Source organism: Pistacia vera, unplaced genomic scaffold (genome assembly GCF_008641045.1).
Source record: "Pistacia vera cultivar Batoury unplaced genomic scaffold, PisVer_v2 Contig31, whole genome shotgun sequence".
NCBI lineage: Eukaryota > Viridiplantae > Streptophyta > Magnoliopsida > Sapindales > Anacardiaceae > Pistacia > Pistacia vera.
Window position 1 is genome coordinate 1,632,182 of NW_022196124.1, and position 21,906 is coordinate 1,654,087.

The 21,906-nt window shown below is 36.6% G+C and overlaps 1 protein-coding gene and 1 pseudogene across 5 annotated transcripts; both read right to left on the bottom strand.

Annotated features, from left to right (window-relative positions):
• LOC116136144 overlaps positions 1–9,099 on the bottom strand; it is a 28,924-nt pseudogene extending 19,825 nt beyond the window's left edge.
• Positions 9,100–16,317: 7,218 nt separating this feature from the next.
• LOC116136213 (beta-glucosidase BoGH3B-like) lies at positions 16,318–20,597 on the bottom strand. 5 transcript variants are annotated; one of them, XM_031421928.1, is made up of 10 exons: positions 20,326–20,597; positions 19,995–20,199; positions 19,683–19,773; positions 18,846–18,991; positions 18,492–18,547; positions 18,304–18,407; positions 18,028–18,132; positions 17,763–17,945; positions 17,171–17,372; positions 16,318–17,093 (listed from the first exon to the last, which is right to left on the bottom strand). In XM_031421928.1, exons 1-10 carry the CDS (start codon positions 20,474–20,476, stop codon positions 16,630–16,632), a joined length of 1,707 nt encoding a protein of 568 aa, XP_031277788.1. In that variant the 5' UTR covers positions 20,477–20,597; the 3' UTR covers positions 16,318–16,629. The 5 variants fall into 5 exon arrangements, 4 of the variants coding, with proteins under 4 accessions (XP_031277788.1, XP_031277787.1, XP_031277786.1 ...); XM_031421927.1 differs by having other exon boundaries at positions 17,183–17,372; positions 18,304–18,547; XM_031421926.1 differs by having other exon boundaries at positions 18,304–18,547.
• Between the last annotated feature and the right edge of the window lie 1,309 nt (positions 20,598–21,906).

A 21,906-nucleotide genomic window follows, 5' to 3' on the forward strand; every position in this document is an offset into this window, starting at 1 on the left:
CCACATTCCACCAAACTTGAATTACATCATTCACTACTTCATTATAAGACCTTTCTCAAAAGAGCCTCCTAGGAAAGAAGAAGAAGAAGATCCCTCTTGGGGCTGCATATTATCAATTATTTAAGCACAAAATATAGTACAAAGTAGCTTGTTTTATATAATTAATTTGATGGTCATCTCTTGTGGCATGAGAATGAAGACTAATCTAAGACCACTAGTACAGAACCTGTATTCTAATTGTACGGTACTAACTGTAAGTTTAGATTTAAGTAAGGTTCGTGGAGACAATATATCTATAGCTTTAGGCAGAGTTGAAGGATCAAGGGTGTTAATAGTGGTACTAATTAAGTATAAGTGGGGGTGTATTGAATTATTCATAATCTATTAAGACAAAGTACCAATGATGGGGAAGTACTATTTTCATAATATTCAATGAATGTTCAACCAAAATCCAAAAACACACGCATACATACAATTACAAGACTCTCTCTCTCTCTCTCTCTCTCTCTCTCTCTCTCTTTCTCTTCTCTCTTACACTTGAACAAAGAGAATCTTCTTCTTTCTTTGTTGATTGCGGCTTTGAAATTATGTTATTATAATGACAAAAGTAGCTACTATTTCTCCATCCATTCCCTCCCCCACATGCATTTTCCAACTACAATACAATTCATTACATGGGTTGTCTTTTTTTTTATTTTTTATTATTATTTTTTTTTTTGTGATTAGGAGTGTTTGAAATAGTTTACGTGTATCTTGACTAATCTTTCAAGGTCATAAAGTTAATGACTGGATAAACCATTTACTGGCTACCTCTATTAACAACCAAAGAGAATCAAATTCAAAATCTCAGTCTCTATTACCTTATCTGGGCATTTAGGGGTGGTTTATATGGGTTATCTTACTATTGTTACGGTAATGTTACCGTTTTACTTTTTCATTCATTACTCACTCTAATCATAGTCAAAGAGTTATTAATTACCCTTAATTAGTCAAAGTGTTAATCACCCTTCAAGTAATCCAATCTATTTAGTGAGATTAATGATTCTATGCATCCAATCCAATCGTTTTCACAAAACCCATTTCTAGCTCCATGAATTTACAATTTTCCTTCTCTAAAATCCATTTAAATTGGCTTGTTTATGTTAGAAGTAAGTAAGTTCCTTGGTTCAATTAAGATGGGCATTGACACAAAATTCTAACTTTAATAATTTTTATTGTATTTATTTTAGCTCCTCCACAAAAAACAAACAACTTTCTCTTCTTTCTACTTAAATCTTTGATTTTAATTTAACTCTCAATGAATTTTCAACTTTAGGTTGACACTCAAAACAAAACGACAAACCCTAAAGATAAACCCCATCTTACTTTGCTTTGCCTTTTTTTCTTATACTATTTAGCTTACTACTTACTTGCATCTTTTAATCCCGAATCTTATGGAAGTAAACTATAGATCTCGTCATCCGACTAACCTTTTCGGAAACGGTCTAACCCTTGTAGCATTTTGGGAAATAGAAAATAACGACCATTTGTCATGTAGCGGTGTGACAAGCTCTAATCCTGCAACCTTATGGGAAAAACCACGAATCTGATCATCGACTAAACCTTTCTAGTGTCATGAGAAGTACAGTTGCCAAAAAATAAAACTATATTCTACCTAACCCAATGAGCAAAGAACAGTAGACACACAGAAATCTTAATATAATGTCTCCTCAAGCATAAATGACAAAATTATCCCACCCTTCCTTTACAGAAGCACTAGCCTTTACAGCAAGTTGCTAGGAAAGAAAAAAAGGCACTTGTTTACTTTATTCTTATTTCTGTGTTCACAATCTCTTAACTAGTGTTACATTACACCACATTCATAATATCAAAACTTCCTACTTGGTTATATCTATCTTACTCTCACAAAAAATATTCTGATTCTTCTCCAGGATTGCTTAGTGTAAATCACACTTATCAACTGATGTATACAACTGAACCTCTAATCTGAGCTACATATTTTAAAAAGCAAACATAAAAGTTTCAATTCCAATTCAATGATTTCATAAAATCACAAACGAACAAAGTTTGTCTTGACCGTGATTTGAACTACCCTCTATCTACACTAGTATAGTCAGATCATTGGTTGTGTGTTTATTCTCTTTGCTGCTTCACTGGCCCGCCAGATCTGAAAAAATAATTATCTTGTGGGTCTTGTGTACATTTGGGAGGCATTATATGAAGGGAGGGAAAGCAGCAGTATTTTTATCTCAATAACATTAAACAAAGTAATCATGCATAAGGAGTTGAGATTTAATTATTCAAGAGGAACATATCAGATTACAACAACATAGTTTGAGGCATCTTAGGAGAAGAGAAAAATTTTAACATACCATGAGAATGTGATATAATGTCTGTCACCATCTGGATTCTGATCTGACATTCTATCTTACTATCTCCTGCTTTCGACACGGAATCGAAATAGTTCAGTATTTGCGTATTGATCTGACATGCTCACCTCAGCATGTTTCACACACAGCTGGTATTACTAATTGAACCTCTTGCCAACAAACTATATCGCCTTCGATGAAAAAGACAGGTTCATGACATTTTGATACAATTATGACAAGGAAACAGTAGGATTGTGATAGAATTTTATGAATCTGAAACTAGCTAATTCCACAGTAAGAACCTCAACCTTAGACCAGCTTGGTTCAAAGATTATTTAGGCCAAGGGTTTCTCCTTATTGCATGCCAACCAAAACCGAGAGGAAATAAAGGGTCATATGCATTATCTGCAGCATTCATTGGCAGCTGTTCAACCTTTCTAACCATGTCTGTGGGAGTCGGCCAGTGAAATCATAATCCCCAAAGACAACATCTGCAATTCCTCCTCCCTCACTTCGGGCAACCAAGCAGGACCAAAGCATCTACTTTTTCCAATAACTGTGGCCTACAACCACAGGTCTTCCGTTATCAGAATAGCATCGTGGGAATTTTTCAGCGACTGAGTGATAACATCACTTCCATTGAAGGGGATTAGAAGCTCCAAGTGTCACCGTGGTTCCGCATATGGTTTTCACCAACAGCTACAAGGAAATGAAAAATTTTGTTCCGCTAAAGTGTCTGGTGATGGATATTTTTCATAGATCACTTCTGTTTCTTCTCCCACTGCTTCTTTGATTGCATCCAAAATGGTTGCACCTGAAATGTGATTATTTTGTTAGTACAATGCCTGCATTACAAAGGAGGTAGATTTTTTTTGCCCATACGTCATTGTGACAAGGTTTACTAGGAGTCAAACTGAGGCATTATAATTGGAAATAAGCTGAACAGGAATCAGATATGTTAGTCTTCTTTTTTACTTTCTTCCTGCCTGCTGCGTGTGAATTGGAGGGGAGGGGTGGTGGTGTGCTTCTCAGGCATGGACAGAAATCATTTCTATTTAACTTGAAAAGAATAGTATTGCACAAAATTGGAAGCAATTAAACACAAATACATAGCAATAAAATTAAATATAACTACTTCTTAACGACATGGTAAAAGTGCATAAACATGAGAATATGTGTAGGGATGCATCTGGTGTGAGGTGATATGAATGTCTATACCTCATGGAAAGAGTCTAGACTCCAGCAGTGTAATCTCTTTACTAATAAGCAGACTAACAAGAAGAAAATAAAGAGAAATGATGAGAGAAGTGGGGGCAGGAGAATACAGCTGCATACAATTGTAATTCTGCACTAAGTCCAACCAAGTTTTTGTCCATCCTCCACATGATACCCAAGATCATCAGCATGTGATCCAGTGACAAAAATTCTTTAGCATTTCTGTCTAATGGAAGAAAAGGTTTCTCAGGTTCTTTCCATTCTTTAGAAGAACTAAGGACTTTCGAACTGCTTCACGAGCCAGTTCTTGTGAAGCTGCAAAAAAATATAAAAGACATGATATCATCTCTCAGTTACAGGTAACTTCATTCATAATTAAAAGGCATTCAGTTGTCTCCCCATAAGTAAACCTTAAAATCAGAAAAATAAACAAAAGAAAATAAAAAAGAGAATGCAACCATTCTATTTCTTTATTTTTAAATGTGGTCCTTTTGTTTGGACAAAATGGCTCTGAATTTTCCCCCTTTCCTTTGTAGATAGGGCTTTCATAGATCCAGGAAGGGAATCATAATATGAGTGCACGATTTGGTGATAGTTAGGCGTTGGACTGAGGCAATGTCAGTATAGAAGAAAAGCATGAAAATTTATCTGTAAGTTGGTAGACATGGCAGAAATTGGGCTTTCTAGTGATGAGAAGACACAGGTGTCTAATGCAAATGAAGAACTGGCTCCAGAAATTTACCTTGCAACCAACTGTATCAAGCAAGACGTCAGAGAAGGATACTCAAAAAGACCAGCAACAAACTTCACTCTCAGTATTCGTTCAACAGCATCATCAATCCGAGAAATTGGTACCTCTCAGATTCACCAGAAATGTCAAATCGTCCACAAATTGTTCGATCTAAGAGGAACCATAACCTGCATATTGTCCAGTCAGGAAACCTATGGCGTGAATCAAGGAAAACAACCTCTAATTGGACTTAAAGGAATAAGACTCTACCATGTCAATTCCAGCATTAATAGCAGAGAAATGCAGTAGCGATAGTTGATCCATGAGGTTTCCAAAGTCTGTCAAGACCTTCAATCGGAAATTAAAATACCCTGAAAACAAATATTACTGTATCAAGCTTTACTGCAATTTAGCATTGATACACTCAAGAAAAAAGAAAATTTAGTAAAGAAGAACAAAGTGAATATACATATAAAAACAACTGTTACTTTCTAATTCAGAAATTCTATCATAAATAGTATTTTTAACTGGATGTGCAATTATAATATAGTATTTACAGGAAAAGCTTTAGGAATTAACAGGAGTATTGACAAACATATACAATCAGGGTTGTCTACCTTAAAACCTAGCTTATTTTTCAAAACTTCTGTCAGGAAAAAATGGTCAGATGCAGTTTGCGGCCATTCCAACTGAAATGAGCCATGACAGTGCAAACTCTTGAGAAACAGTCAGAAAAGCTGCCATATGAACTTTCTCCAACAATCATAAGGCAAAATTGTATCTCCTTCATTTTACCTCTCTTAGTACCCTCATCTCAACAAAATGCTAGCACATGCAATAATATGTTTCTGGAATCATCAAGTAAATTAATGAGGACATTTTCAAATGGACAAGGCATTAAATTATGGGGTAGAACAGAATTAAGAGTGACTGCAGAAGCTAAGAGATATAATAGTATGTTTATTCAAGAAACAGAAATGAAAAGGAACTTCTAAATCCTTTTCCTGATCAGTGTATAAAATCCGAAATTGAGTAATGATGAAAAGATAGAATTCATTGATCACGAGGCTCACTTAAAACATATTTGTATGATTGTAAAAGATGTGGAAAAGAAAGTTATTAGATGGTCATTCTCTCTACCTTCCAGCCATGAAAGGGTAGCCATTGGGGTGTCCTTTTGGTGGCTCTCCCTGTAATCCTGAGACAATGGGAGTCATCTTTCTAAGATGTCTGTGTCTCACCATAACTCTCATAACATCTTCCCATCCGGGATTTTGCATACCTGACGAGCCAAATAAGCTTGCTTAGGAAAAATCGATTCAAGCAAAGAATGATTCTTAAGAAAGAATAAAGAGAATAACATATACAAGCAAATGGATTATCTCAAGTTATGGTAGTTTTCAATTGCTGGAATTCATGATTAGATTCTTTAAGGACATCTGAAATTACCATTATAAATCTCACATCTGAAAGGAATACAGTTTACCAGATTACAAGATAGTTGATAACATGTTCACACATATAAATGAAAGCATCAGTTACATTTCTCTCAAGTTATTATTTAATAATTTTTCCTTGTAGTTTGATAGGTAAGATCTCATATTACATTGCATGTGCACATCAAACACAAATTAATCCAGCAAATAATCTGGAACATCGAGAGAAAAGAGAATAAAAAAAGAATTGTCTTGTGCAATGAAGATAAATAACTTCATCAATCAAATGCTAATAGTTTTGGTAAAAGGTGGAACAAGAATAAGTCCGAGAACAAAAAAGGTTGGAAATTAAGGTAGTCAATGTTTGTTTAACAAATATGAAGGATTTCTTCCAGTCTAGCTCGCTATATAACAGTAAAGCTCATTACTGTGATGAAAAATCAATTCAACTAACAAGTTGAAGACACTAATTAATGTATAAGAAGAGCGACCAGTAACATTTCGACTTACAGCTATACAGGGAGCAAAAGTATAATGAATGCCACTTGCCCTAACTTCAAGAGCTGTTGCAGCTCCAATCCTTCGCGCCAAATCTCCATCTCTGTACAGATTGCAATTCATCAGAATCAAGGAGCAGCAACTGTGACAACCTTACCAAAAACTTGAAGAAACAAAAGAGGGATAATTTCATCAAGTCTTAATGCACTTGCTGCTTTAACCTTGCTAACATTGAACCATTATAGGTGGAGTCTTACCATCAATTCAAATACTTGGTCCAGTGTTACTTGATTTTCCCTTATAAAATGAAAACTAACCTTGTGGCCAAGGCAATATTGTGAGGAAAATAGTGGCACCGTAGATGCTATTACCATGAACAGCATCAATCCCTAAATGAGCGGAATCCCAAGCCTGGACTCAAGTGCTGACTTTTGGTACCCGTCAACCATATCGCCCAATCAGACGACAACGCATTCTCAAGGGTCCACTCCCTCCGCGCTGAGTATACTCCCTCAAAACCCAAAAAAAAAAAAAAAAAAAAAAAAGTGAACCAAATGCATGAATAAATGCCTCAAAGAACAAACAACACTAGAACTAACATAAATTGTAATTAGAGAGAAGTGTCCTTACCGATGGAGAGGTCTTTAAGGGCCTCGGGAGTGGCGACCCACGCTAATCTGAGTCATTTGACCAATTTTTTCTTTCAGTCATGCGAGAGAGAAGGTCTTTGATACGATCCTCTATGGGCATTTGGTTCTTGTAAATACAGTCATGGCTGGCCTCTTGTGATCTTCGCTTCTTCTTCACTACAATAGTAAAGACAATGGCTGATGAAAAATGAAGATATCATAATTCTATGGATTGTGGGAACAGAAGATAAATAGCGGAAGAGTTTGGTAGTAAAATGGTAATAGTGGCGCAGTTGTGGGTACATGTTAAGTCAAAACCGAGGGTTTAGAAGCTTTGGTGGTATGAGTCATGGCCATCATGTGAAAACACATACATATTCCAATAATTAATTGATAACACAATCAATTTCAGTTTAAATCTCCATGGAATATGCAGAAGTAAATGAACAACCTAAACATAGCAATTGTTCTTTGATCTTCTTGCTCCTTTATGAATTACAGGATCTTCCACTGACTGCAATTTTGGGTGATGGTTTTGGGAATCAAATAAAAATTAAAACTGTATCAATGGGGACCTGTAAAGTTCTCTTTCTATATGCAGTTGTCTTTCCATCAAGACAAACTGCTCAAGAGACACAACCGTATGACCACATCAACAGGGACCAAAATGTAATTATATGAGAAGTGTATGACCATATTGTAAAAAGTCTAACCTTCTCCCACTTGGTCCAAACTTGTATAATATAATCCAAAACACAAGAGATGTATATACGGTATGTTCACATTAGAAGGAGGAAATTACATGAATCATAGCGGTAAGTCCTTTTAAACAAGTATACTGATATGTATTACAATGCATTTTACTCTTTCTAAATAAACGCTTAAATGTGGAATATCACTCTATGAACAAACCTCAAATGTTTATTCTAGTCCTCTAGAATGTTTGTTTGTCCAACCAAATGTTACAAACTGAAAAGAGAAAACAACTAAATTACAAAGTTTCAGACAATGAAAGTATACCTCTCATAAGTGACAAAGCGGGACATAGTCCCATGAACAACAGATCCTTGAAGTCTTTGGTGGCATGCCTTTCGTAGAGGAGTCAGCAATCATCTGCTCAGTATGTACTGTGTCAATGAGCACTTCTTGGCTTTAAGTGCTCCCTTTTGCTAAGTACTTAATGTCCAGGTGTACTTCGACTTCCACTCTTATTATTCTTAGCAAAGAATACAGCAGCTGAATTGTCACAATATAACTTTATTGGCTAGAGATAGACTCAACAACTCCAGCCCAGAAATGAAACTTCTCAACCAAATACCCTGGTGTAGTTGCCTCAAAACAGGAAACAACCAGCGTCCATGGTAGAAGTGGCAACTAAAGATTGTTTGGCACTTCTCCAAGATATAGCACCTCCGGCGAGCATAAAACTATCCGGATGTTGATTTTCGAGAATCACGCATCCAGCGAAGTCTGAGTCTGAAATCGACGACGTCTTAAAATGTCGGAACGTTTAAGTAAGCATGAAACCTTAGGTTCCTTGAAGGTACCTCATGACCTTCTTTGCAGCTCTCCAATGATCCAACCGGATTACTTTGATAATCTTCCTAAAGCCAACTGCAAAAGCGATGTCAGGTCTAGTACAGACTTGAGCATACATTAGCTTCCAACAGACTGAAGCTAAGGAATAGTTTTCTTTGTTCTTTCAATCTCAAGTGTAGGAAAGTGGTTCAGATGAACCTTCACCCTCACAAGGGGTGCAACACTGGGGGAACAATCTTTCATCCTAAATTCTCAAGAATTTATAATATAGGCTTCCTGGATAGTCCAAAACATGTCGACGAATATCCCTAGAATCTTAATGCCAATGACATAGATGCCTCACCCATATCCTCATACTAAAATGTTGAGAGAGAAATTGTTTCACCTCATGTAGCAAAACCCAAATCATTGGTTGCAAGGAGAATACATTATATATTAACACAAGAAGATGATTTTACTCCCACTGACCTTGTGGTTATACACTGATCCATGACATCTCTCTACAAAACCAAATGAGAGATAACAGTGTGAAATCTTACATACCATTGTCGAGAGGCTTGTTTAAGTCCAAAATGGACTTCTTAAGCTTGCAAACAATGCCTCACCATCACTTGAATGAACCCATCAGGCTGTTCATATAACCCTTCCTCCAAACTCCATTGAAAAAGCTGTTTAACATTCATTGATGTACATCTAAATTGAAATGGGCAACTAATGCCATATGATCGAAAGGAATCCTTTTTAGAAACTGGAAAAATGTTTCTTGTAATCTATTCCTTCCTTTGCTGTGAACCCTTGGCAACAAGTCTAGCTTGTACTCTCAATGTTGCCTAATGAATCCTTTTGGTTTTAAATAACCATTACAACCAATGGTTCTTTCCAGTAGCAGTCAACAAGGTCCCAAACTGATTATCCGCCATAGAATTCATCTCGTCAATCAGGGCATTATACCACAATTCAGATTTACTGCTGTTATAGCTTGTGAAACGTGTTGGATCATCCTCAATACATGTCACAGTCAGACTCTTGCATATACACTTCATAATCAGTAGGAATTGCTGATTTCTTGTTCTAGTAGATCCCAAGTTGTATCAGCAGTCTCTTGAGACTGTTGCACAACTGGTTGTTCCATTTTATTGGAGGTTATTCAAATGATCTTCTAAAACAATCACAAGAATGTGGATTTTGATTGAGTGTTCCTCATTATTCAAGTTTGGGATGAACAACCAATTTTTACTTGATGAGGAGCATTGTCTGAAACATCAATTTTCTTAGAGACTGAGTCTCTGATTTGATCACTCCCACTGACCCCAATCATTCAAGAAATTTGGCATTCTTGATTCACAATTCTACTGGAATGGTTAGACAATAAACTATATCCTTTGGATTTTCTGCATATCTAATAAAATATGCACTAATAGTCCTAGGACTAACTTCCGTTCTTGTGGATTATAAACTCTAACCCCAACTGGGCAGCCCCAAGATGCGTAAATGACTTAAACTTGGTTTCCAACCTTTCCATAATTCGATGGCGTTTTTGGGAACCGCCTTGTGGAACTCGGTTTAATATATACGCTGCAGTTTTTAGAGCTCAACCACAAAGAATAGGAAGTTTGGAGTTACTTAGCATACTCCGTACCATATCCATTAATGTCTATTTCTCCGTTCTGCTACACCATTATGAGATGTGTGCCAGGCAAGGTGTACTGAGCCATAATACCTGCTCTTGAAGAAATTTAGCAAATGGACCAAGTGCTTGTCCTATACCAGTGTATCTACCATAATATTCACCACCTCTATCAGATTCACGATCTTAATTTGTTTCCAACATTGTTTCTCTACTTCTGCTTTATATTTTGAAGCATCCAACGCTTTCCTTGGTATAAAGCATATAGAGAACATATATCGTGAGTAATCATAATAAAGTGATGAAAAATTTCTGACCACTAGAGCTCATGTCAGGGCAACAAATATCTGTGTGTTGAGTTTCTAAAAGTTCAGAACTCTTCTTGGCACCCTTCTTGGATTTGTTAGTCTGCTTTCCTAATGCAGTCTACAAAGTATTCAAATCGTAAAGTCAGAGTTTCAAGAACTCCAGCATTACCAACCTTTTAATCCTATCATGAAGAGTGTCCTAACTCCTATGCCACAAAAGGAAGAGTTTTTATACATAATAGTATTTTCATACCAGTGTTAGCATGTGAAGTCATAGACTGAAGAACAGTATCACTTAAATGAATTTTAAAAAACCATAACCAAAGTACCATTTCCAACAATAGATGAATTTTAATTAAATTAAAAGAACTAACATAAAAGTTGAAAGAGTATCCACATGGTACAAGTTTAGAAACTGAATTAAATTCCTAGAAAAACTAGGAATATAAAAGGTTCGTTCCAAATCCAAAACATAATTAGTACTTAAAATAAGTCTATAAGTTCCAACAGCTTCAACACGTGAAGGCATCCGTTTCCTGAATAGATGCTGCATTCTTCCTAATGGCTTCCTTTGATCCAGAAAACCCTGTATGGTATAGAACATGGATTGTGAACCAGAATCAATCCACATCATATGTGAAAACACAAATCAATTAGATTCATAACACCCAAGAAGAGAGAGGTACCTTTCTTATCAAGCCAGGCCTTCCTTAGGCAATCCTTCTCATGTGTCCGCTTTTTACAAAAGAAACACTTGATATTGTCCTTATACCTTTGCTCATAACTCATGCAGCTTGCCTTTTCCTTCCACTTCTTATTCTTATTGAAGCGTACTTGACATTTCCTGTACACAGATGTGCAGTTTCATTCACTTCCTGAAGCTCAGTCTCTCCTCCTCCTGAACACACATGCAAAGCTCATTGATTGACCATTTATCCTTCGTGTTATAGATATCTTGAAAGGAATAAATGAGACAGAGAGAGTTCGGGACATAATGCACCAGGAAGTTCATCATTAATCACCATCTGAAGGGATTCAACTGAGCAGCTATGTCCCTCATTTTCATAAGATGCTCACGGACTCCTTTAATACAGTCAACTTCATGGATGTCAATCTACTCTTAGGATGCTTCCTAATGCCTTGTCTGATGTTTCAAAAGGTGCATGAATTGCCTCCATAAGATCCTTGACATTTCACACTCCGGTATCGACCCACGGATACTACTCGTAATGTGAGATTTGATAAACATCATGCTTAAACGGTTGGATGCTCCCACGTTCTACAAGCAATCTCCGCTTAGAGCTAGTTTGTAGGTGTTGGTGGTTCTTCCTTACGAAGAGCTAAGTCAAGATCTATGCACCTTATATGAAGAAGGACAGCCTCTCTCAGGATTTGTAGTTATCACCATTAAATAGGAACCTTATCCTCAACCACATCAAAGTTTGATCAACTGTAGGTAATTCAATAGACATGCTTAATAAATAAATTATGAGGACACAAACCATCAATAAAAAATTATAAGTTACAAAGTAAAACAAATAATAAATCTAAATGAATCGACATATCATAAAATCTCCCTGTGGGTAAAGACATTACATATTATGATTCATTATCCTTTAATGATGAAACTAGAATTATTAATATTTCATAATACCTGTGGGCTAATTAAGAAATAGAATAAGTTCTATTTCATCCCTAATTAATCATAAAATATAACATTCCCTGTGGGTAAATGATTATACTAATATGATTAACTACAAACGATGTTTTTAACTTAATATGATCACAACTTATTCTTACATGCATACATTATCATAATTAGATGCTGCGGCTATCTAAATAATCAAAAAATAGATAGATTCAGAAAACATCAAATAACTTATAACATGAATTGTATAATGTAACACAAATCATACAAGAAATACATATTTATGCATAACAAGTAATATATAACATAAAAACCATCATAAAGCTGTCACGACTTCCACGCGCCACCGTGACCAGAGGAGCGCCCACGCGCCGCCAGAAGGCAGCACATCTCTCACGAGCCTCACGCGCCTCCACGGCCCCTTCACGGCATACACGTGCCCAACCTAAACCCTCAGCGCCTGACGCAAGTGCAAGGCCTGCAAGCCGAGGGTCTTGACAGGGTGGGTTGACCCGTTTGACCAGGGCGGTTGACCGGTTCGCCCCATTGGACCGGTCCGTTGACCGGTTGACTCGTTGAACGGTTCATGACCGTCTGGACTGTTGACCGGTGGGGTTGACTGACGGGTTGGGGCTGAGTTGACTGGGTTGTTTGACCCGGTTTGACTTTTGAATGTGAACGGGTCAGTTTGACCGTTTTCCTATTGGGTCGGTTCTTCTTGACCGGTTTTCTGCAACTTTTACCCAGATTTTCAACAGCCCGTTTCCGGCCATTTTTCCGGCGTTTTCGAGGGAAACTCAAATGTGGACTTATAACATATATCAGTGACATCCCAAATGACAATTCGTCCTAAATCGATGCCATAATGGCTTCTGAAAACACCCCAAACATAACTACCAACAAAAACTTTAAACTGACTAACTTTGCATCCAGAACTCTGTTTTGACAAATAATTACCGTTGAAAGCTTTTTCACAAGGATTCCAATGACATCAAAATCGAAAACAAATTCTATTTATAATAAAGTTAGCTGATTTACAGTACGGGTTTTAATGGAAAAAGCCTAATTTATGCAATTTTTCAGATTTGCAACAAACAACTTCATGCTAGGTAGAGATTCATATAAAGCTCTGATACCAAATGTAAAACACATACAATTCCAATATTCATTGAACACAATCCATTTCAGTTTAAAATCTCCATGGAATATATGCGGAAGTAAAGACAAACCTCCAGCCATAGCAATGGTTTTTGATCTTATTGCTCCTTTATGAATTACAGGATCTTCCACGACTGCAATTTTGGGTGATGGTTTTGGGAATCAAAAAAAAATTTAAAACTGCATCAATGGGACCTGTAAAGTCTCTTTCTTATATGTAGTTGTCTTTCCATCAAAGACAACTGCTCAAGAGACACAACCGTATGCCCACATCAATAGGGACCAAAATGTAATTATATGAGAAGTGTAGGACCTATTGTAAAAAGGTCTAACACATCAGACTTGGAAGTCAGAACCAACTTTCAGAGAAGATAAGTTGACAAATCGTCGATATTCTATACTAAAAAAATGAATATTCCAAGCATTAAAAAACTAATTTCAAATGCAAAGTCCCTAAGTGACTGAGTCATTTGACTGTTTCTCTTTGAATAATTTCCAAATAATTAGTGATGCCATGGCAATGGAGCACCACATCATCTTCATGCGCTTCCGAACCCTCGTAAGGAACTCAGTTTCTTACCGTTGAAGGAGCGCCATATAATGTTTACGTTGGCTTCAAAAACTAGCCGTCAGCCGGCTTGCATTTTCATGGAAGTTAACTCTGCATAATTTCCTAGAGCTCTGTTTTGTTCTTCATTTAGATCTCCTTCTATTCTATGCTTGAATCTCTTTTCTCAGATATATATATAATATATATATATATATATTTTCTCTTTTATTGCCATGAACAGTGATAATTTCAAACTTTAGTTCAGTTGTCATGAAATGAGCTCTGTTCGGCTAATGTTTGCTTTTCTATAAACCCATTCTCTGGTCGGATTTAATATGAAGGACGGTAAAAGATGGACGGTGCTGCTGCAACTTGATTTTTCTGTGTTTGAGTGAAACTCAAGTCTGTTGTTGCATTTGCAAACCCCATCTTAATATAATTACTAACAACGGGCTTAGGTTTATGGATTAGAATCAAATGGAATGAAAATATTAGAATGAACACCACGGAAGACGGATTATCAATTAGACTTTAAATGTATAAATCAAGAATTCTTGAGTTCGATTACTTTTATTAACAGAGATGGCCAATAAAGACAGAGACAAATAAAGAGGGGGGCTATGGGAGCTTATGGAATGAATAGATATTATTGCATTATTTGCTTGTGATTAGGTATTTTTTATTTAAATGTAAAATTTCAAATTCTAAAATTACAAAATTTCAAAATCTTTCCAAAAAAATTTGAAAAAATTTAAAAAAATATACAACTGGTCAATGTTGGACGACCAACTAATTTCTGCCACGTTGTTGGTGTCACCAATGGGCAGATCCCACCCTCTGTAATTGTCACAAAGAGTCACACGAAAGGTTGTGATCGACGACCACCGCATGTGAACATCATTATGACGATTATAGGAGGTTGGGATATGCCTAGTGGACATATAACGATATTGATTCATCACGTGGCATAGGTGACGTCGATAGCGTGGATAAATTGTCGACGAGGACAACACGCTGTCGAATGGCATCGGTAGCGACAATAGTATCGGTTTGATAATAAAGGATAAACAATGAAATATAATAAGAATAAAGATAGGTTGACAAACAAATTCATAATTTTCTCTCATAAACGCTGACATGGACAAACTTGCATTGATCAGACGAAACTCATTGTTAGGCAGGTGGAACCCATTGTGAGTTAACCTATTACGTTTGTGAGAGAAGGTTAATGAGAAAGGTTTGTGAGTGTAGTATTACAGATATAATAATAATTATTTTAATAAAATAATTTAAATTTAAAATATATTGATTTAAGGGTAAATGAGAAATTACAAATTAAAAAAAAGGGTAAATTGGACATTTTTTTAACGCCCATTACCGGTAATGGATGTCATTCCCCTCAAATTTGGAAGGAAAAGTGGAAGGCCGAACAACTTACGCATACCCAAGGTTTGACGAAATGACAGGTTGATACCCAAAAGGTTTTGAAACGACAAATAGGTACCTTCTGTCATGTTCTGTTAGTGATTTTCGTTTGATAATACTGAAAAGACTAAAATGCCCTTGAAAATTTAATATTTTAGTTTTTTATAAATTTAAAAATTTCTAAAAAACCCCCTAGGTTTGCTAATTTGCTAAATACCCCAATATATAAAAATTTTATAAAATAACAAAAACACCCCCGCCACCCACAGTGCCAGATTCCGGCCACCATCGTCGGAATCTGGCCGGAAAATTGCATTACGACACAGACCCATCGGATCTGTGTCATAATGCGTAGATCTGGCATTTTCCGGCAAGATCCGTGGCTGATCTGGCCAGAAAAAGTCAGATCTACAGCCAGATCTGGCGTCGAGGCAAGAATCTGGCCGAAAAATTGTGTTACAACACAGACCAGTCGGATCTGTGTTGTAACACGACGATCTGGCATTTTCCGGCCAGATCTGACCGTCGAGGCCGAAAAAGGCCAGATCGACGCGTTACGACACAGATCCGATGGGTTTGTGTTACGTGGGTTTGTGTCGTAACAAAATTTTCTGGCCAGATTCCGACGGTGGTGGCAAGAATCTGACACTGCGGGTGACAGGAGTGTTTTTGTTATTTTATAAAAATTTTATATATTGGAGTATTTAGTCAAATTAGCAAACCTAGGAGGCTTTTTAGAAATTTTTAAATTTATAAAAAGCTAAAATATTAAACTTTGAAAGGCATTTTAGTCTTTTTACTATTATCAAACGAAAATCACTAACAGAACATGACGGAAGGTACCTATTTGTTGTTTCAAAACCTTTTAGGTACCAACTTATCTTTTAGGCAAACCTTAGGTATGTGTAACAGTGTAAGTCGATCTGCCAAAGTGGAAATAAGATTCCTATTTTTTATGCCACTACTATGAACCAACCCAAGCAAACATGACCTTAATTCTTTAATTGAATAGTAAGATATTGTAAATATAAAATGTAATATTAATTATTAAACTATTGACCCATCCTGAAAAGTCTATTTTGCCCCTCTAGTGTTTGATTTTCATTAACATCAGTTTTCTTATTGGGGTCAGATACCAGTATTTGAAATGATAGGATCTTGTAATAGACCCAAACCCCAGGGGGTTCAATGTAATTCATGGAAATCGTGTTTGAACAAACAGATAACAATCAATCTACGTATTATCACAACTCCTGACATAACAACTCGTCATTGGTTAACTCGCAAATGGGTAAACGGGACCCATTTCGCTAGCTGACAAATGACAAACTGTCACCTCTTACAACCCCTGATATGATAACTCGTTATTGGTTAGCTCGCAAATGGGTAGACGAAACCCATACAAGCAAACAAAACCCGTTTTATAAGCTAACTAATGACAAACTGTCACGTCGAAAGTTGTGAGATTAAACTATGGACCTAACATTACTCATCTACTTATTTGTATGTCAACCCAAAATCGAGAGGAAACAATGGATCATAAGCATTCATTGGTAGCTGTTCAACTCCTCTAAACCATGTAACTGGGAGTTGGCCCGTGAAATCATAATCTCCGAAGATAACATCTGCAATTCCCCTTCCTTCACTTCCAGGAAGCCAAGCAGCAACAAAAACTTCTAATTTTTCCAACAACTGTGGCTCCACAGTTAAGGGTCTTCCAGATATCAGAATTGCCAACGTCGGGATTCTTTCCGCGACTGAGTTTATTACTTCACTTCCTTTGACGGGGATTACAAGTTCCGCGTTATCACCACCATTTTCTGCATATGGTTCTTCACCAAAAGCTACAATGGCGAAAGAAAAATCTTGTCTTTCTAAGGTATGGGGAGAAGGATATTGCTCGTAAATCACTTCTGTTTTGTCTCCGACTGCTTCTTTGATTGCTTCCAAAATGCTTGTGCCTGAAAATGAAATAACTTGTAAGTAATGGTTGTATCATGTAATTTATGGGAAGGAAAATAGCCATAAAACTGCCTACCAACTGTAATACCGCCGCTAAGTCCATACTTAGTTTTTGTCCATCCTCCACATTGACAGCCAAGATCATTAGCATGTGTTCCAGTGACAAGAATTCTTCTAGAATTTCTGTCTAATGGAAGAAAAGGTTTCTTCGGATTCTTTCCATTCTTTAGAAGAACCAAAGACTTGCGAACTGCTTCGCGAGCTAGTTCTCTATGCAGCTGCAGAAAAACATTGGACTTGATATCAATTCTCAGACTCAGTTTTTGTTAATATATACACTTCATGATATCATAACATTGGAACAGAAACAATGAAAAAGAAAAAGAAGAAGGCAACTCTTCTGTTTCTTTATTCTCTAAAACCTGCTTATTTCATCTGGAAGGTTGCCATGATTCAGCAGAAACATTTGCTGGGGATTCACGGATTCACAATTTGGTGAAAGCATAAGTAATTGGACTTTTTGAGGAAACAACAGGAGTATTAACAAGGTTGAAATAATTTAGCCTGGTGAGACTGAGATCTGAGAGAAATTGTTTCTTCTAGTAACAAAAAAAACCAGCAACATGCAATGGGGTAACTAAAATATGTGCTGAATTCTTTAAAGTTACCTTGCAACCAACAATATCGAGCAAAGATCTATCACAAAAGGGATACTCAAATACACCAGCAAGAAACTTCACTCTCAGTATTCGCTCAACAGCATCATCAATCCTGGACATTGGTACCTCTCCTGATTCCACCAGAAATGTCAAATCGTCCACAAATTGTTTGAATCTATGAGGAACCATGACCTGCATATTTTCTGAGTCAGGAAAATGGTGGCATGAAAAAAAAGAACTACCTACAATTAGACTTTTTGGAGTTAGACTCTACCATGTCAATTCCAGCATTAACAGCAGTGGAAATACATTGGCGATAGTTTGGTCCATAAGGTATGGTAAGTTCATCAATACCTTCCCAATCTGAAATCAGAAAACCCTGCAAGCAGAAGACCAGATCAAGATATTAACACTCCAAGAATTTGAATGAATAATGATCTGCTGCATCATATTCTAATATAATTGGATGTAGCATCACACTCTGACAGAAGATCTGTGGAATTTCCAAGATAGATTAATAAATAAATACAATCAGGGTTGACTTGTCTACCTTAAATCCTAGCTTATTTTTCAAAACTTGTGTCAGGAGAAAATGGTCACCGTGAAGTTTGCTTCCATTCCAACTAGAATATGATGCCATGACAGTGCAAACTCCTAGTGAAATACAGTCCAGATAAGGTGCCATATGAACTTTCTCCAAATCATCATAAGGCAAAATTGTATCTCCTTCATTTTTACCTCTCACAGTACCTCCATCTCCAACAAAATGCTTAGCACATGCAATAATATTGTTTCTGGAATCACATCAAGTAAATTAATGAGCACATTTTCAAATGGACAAGGCACATTAAATTATGGGGTAGAACAGAATTAAGAGTGACTGCAGAAGCTAAGAGATGTAGTATGTTTATTCAAGAAACAGAAATGTAAAAGGAACTTCTAAATCCTTTTCCTGATCAGTGTATATTAAATCCGAAATTGAATAATGATGAAAAAGATAGAATTCATTGATCACGAGGCTCACTTAAAACATATTTGTATGATTACAAAAGATGTGGAAAAGAAAGTTATTAGATGGCGATTTCTCTCTACCTTCCAGCCATGAAAGGGTAGCCATTGGGGTGTCCTTTTGGTGGCTCTCCCTGTAATCCTGAGACAATGGGAGTCATCTTTCTAACGATGTCTGTGTCTTCACCATAACTCTCATAACATCTTCCCCATCTGGGATCTTTGCATACCTGACAGAGCCAAATAAGCTTGCTCAGGAAAAAATCGAATCACGCCAAAAGAATGATTCTTAAGAAAGAATAAAGAGAATAAGATATACTACAAGCAAATGGATTATCTCAAGTTATGATAGTTTTTCAATTGCTGGAATTCATGATTCAGATCTCTTTAAGGACATCTATAATTACAATTATAAATCTCACATCTGAAAGGAATACCAGTTCGTACCAGATTCTACAAGATAGTTGATAACATGTCCATACATATAAATGAAAGCATCAGTTACATTTCTCTCAAGTTATTATTTGATAATTTTTCCTTGTAGTTTTGATAGGTAAGATCTCATATTACATTGCACGTGCACATCAACCAACAAATTAATCCAGCAAATAATCTGGAACATGCGAGAGAAAAGAGAATAAAAAAAGAATTTGACCTTGTGCAATGAAGATAAATAACTTCATCAATCAAATGTCTAATAGTTTTGGTAAAAGGTGGAACAAGAATAAGTCCGAGAACAAAAAGGTTGGAAATTAAGGTACTCAATGTTTGTCTTAACAAATATGAAGGATCTTCTTCCAGTCTAGCTCACTATATAACATGTAAAGCTCATTACTCGTGATGAAAAATCAATTCAACTAACAAGTTGAAGACAACATAATTAATGTATGAAGAAGAGCGACCAGTAACATTTCCACTTACAGCTATACAGGGAGCAAAAGTATAATGAATGCCACTTGCCCTAACTTCAAGAGCTGTTGCAGCTCCAATCCTTCGCGCCAAATCTCCATCTCTGTCACAGATTGCAATTCATCAGAATCAAGGAGCAGCAACTGTGACAACCTTACCAAAAACTTGAAGAAACAAAAGAGGGATATATTTCATCAAGTCTTAATGCACTTGCTGCTTTAACCTTTGCTAACAGTTGAACCATTATAGGTGGAGTCTTATCCATCAATTCAAATACTTGGGTCCAATGGTTACTTGATTTTCCCTTATAAAAATGAAACTAACCTTGTGGCTCCAAGGCCAATATTGTGAGGAAATATAGTGGCACCGTAGATGCTATTGTTACCATGAACAGCATCAATCCCATAAATGAGCGGAATCCCAAGCCTGGACTCAAGTGCTGACTTTTGGTACCTGTCAACCATATCCGCCCAATCAGACGACAACGCATTCTCAAAGGGTCCACTCCCTCCGGCGCTGAGTATACTCCCTACAAAACCCCCCCCCCCCCAAAAAAAAAAAAAAAAAAGAAGTGAACCAAATGCATGAATAAATGCCTCAAAGAACAAACCAACACTAGAACATATACATAAATGTATAAGAGAAGTGTCCTTACCGATGGAGAGGTCTTTAAGGGCCTCGGGAGTGGCGACTCCACGCTCAATCTGAGTCATTTGACCAATTTTTTCTTTCAAGGTCATGCGAGAGAGAAGGTCTTTGATACGATCCTCTATTTGGGCATTTGGGTTCTTGTAAATACAGTCCATGGCTGGCCTCTTGGTGATCTTCGCTTCTTCTTCACTACAATAGTAAAGACCAGATGGCTGATGAAGAAATGAAGATATCACTAATTCTATGGATTGTGGGAACAGAAGATAAATAGCGGAAGAGTTTGGTAGTTAAAATGGTAATAACGGCGCAGATGGACATCAGTAATTCTGTTAAGTCAAACCGAGGGTTGTAAAAGCTTTGGTGGTCATGAGTCATGGCCATCAGACTTGGAAGTCAGAACCAACATTCAGAGAAGATAAGTTGACAAATCGTCGATATTTTTATAACTAAAAAAAATGAATATTCCAAGCAGAAAAAGACTAACTTTCAAATGCTAAGTCCATATTTGACTCGAGTCATTTGACTGTTTCTCTCTTGAATAATTTTCCAAATAATTAGTGATGCCATGGCAATGAAGCACCACATCATTCCTCATGAACTTCCACGAACCCTCGTAAGGAACTCAGTTTCTTTACCGTTGAAGGACCGCCATATAAATGTTACTGTTGGCTTCAAAAAACTAGCCGTCAGCCCGGCCTTGCATTTTCATGGAAGTTAACTCTGCATAATTTCCTAGAGCTCTGTTTTGTCTCTTCATTTACATTCTGCTTCTATTCTAATGCTTGAATTCTCTTTTCTCAAATATATATTTTTTCTCTTTATTGCCATGTACAGTTGATAATTTCAAACTTCTAGTTTCAGTTGTCATGAAATGAGCTCTGTTCTGCTAATGTTTTTGCTTTTCTATAAACCCAATCTCTGGTCTGGATTTAAATATGCAGACAGAATGAAATAGAGACAACAACACAAACAAAATATAATAGTAAAATAAAACAAACAGTCAACAAAGAAAATAATACGTGTGATTTATCCTGGTTCATCCAATATAGGTTATATCCAGCTGAGTCAATATTATTGCAATATGTCTCACCTCTCTCGTTTACAATGAATGAATTGCTCTCATACCCATAACAAGAGAAAAGTATGTTTATATACTAGGTTTAAGAGATTAAACCTAGTTTTACAAGGATTCTTATTCCTAAGCCCAACCCAAAGAAGAATTAGTAACTTAAAAGAAATCCTATAGCAGTTATACATGGAAAAGCCCAAAAACGCCAACGGAACCCCCAAGTTCGTCTCCGTTACCCATTAATAATGAAGTAGTCGACAACTCCAACACAGACAACAGGTAAAAGATTGAATCCTGATTCTTTATACGTTTATACAGGTTTTAGATTGTATGTTATGGTTGACGCGGCTGCGACAACTTTGATTTTTCTGTGTTATGAGTAAAACTCAAGTTCTGTTGTTGCAATTTTCAAACCCCACTCTTAATATAATTTATTAACAACGGGCCATGTTAGGTTTATGGATTAAGAATCAATGGAATGAAAATATTATGAATGAACCATCACGGGATGACTGA

Bases quoted from the DNA above. Each gene is read 5' to 3' on its own strand.
- LOC116136213 (XM_031421926.1), bottom strand. From the start codon at position 20,476: ATGGACTGTATTTACAAGAACCCAAATGCCCAAATAGAGGATCGTATC. The intron at 20,200-20,325 runs GTAAGGACACTT...GGGGTTTTGTAG, and splicing joins CCTTAAAGACCTCTCCATCG to GGAGTATACTCAGCGCCGGA. The intron at 17,373-17,762 runs GTAACTTTAAAG...GTTTTTCTGCAG, and splicing joins TCGATATTGTTGGTTGCAAG to CTGCATAGAGAACTAGCTCG.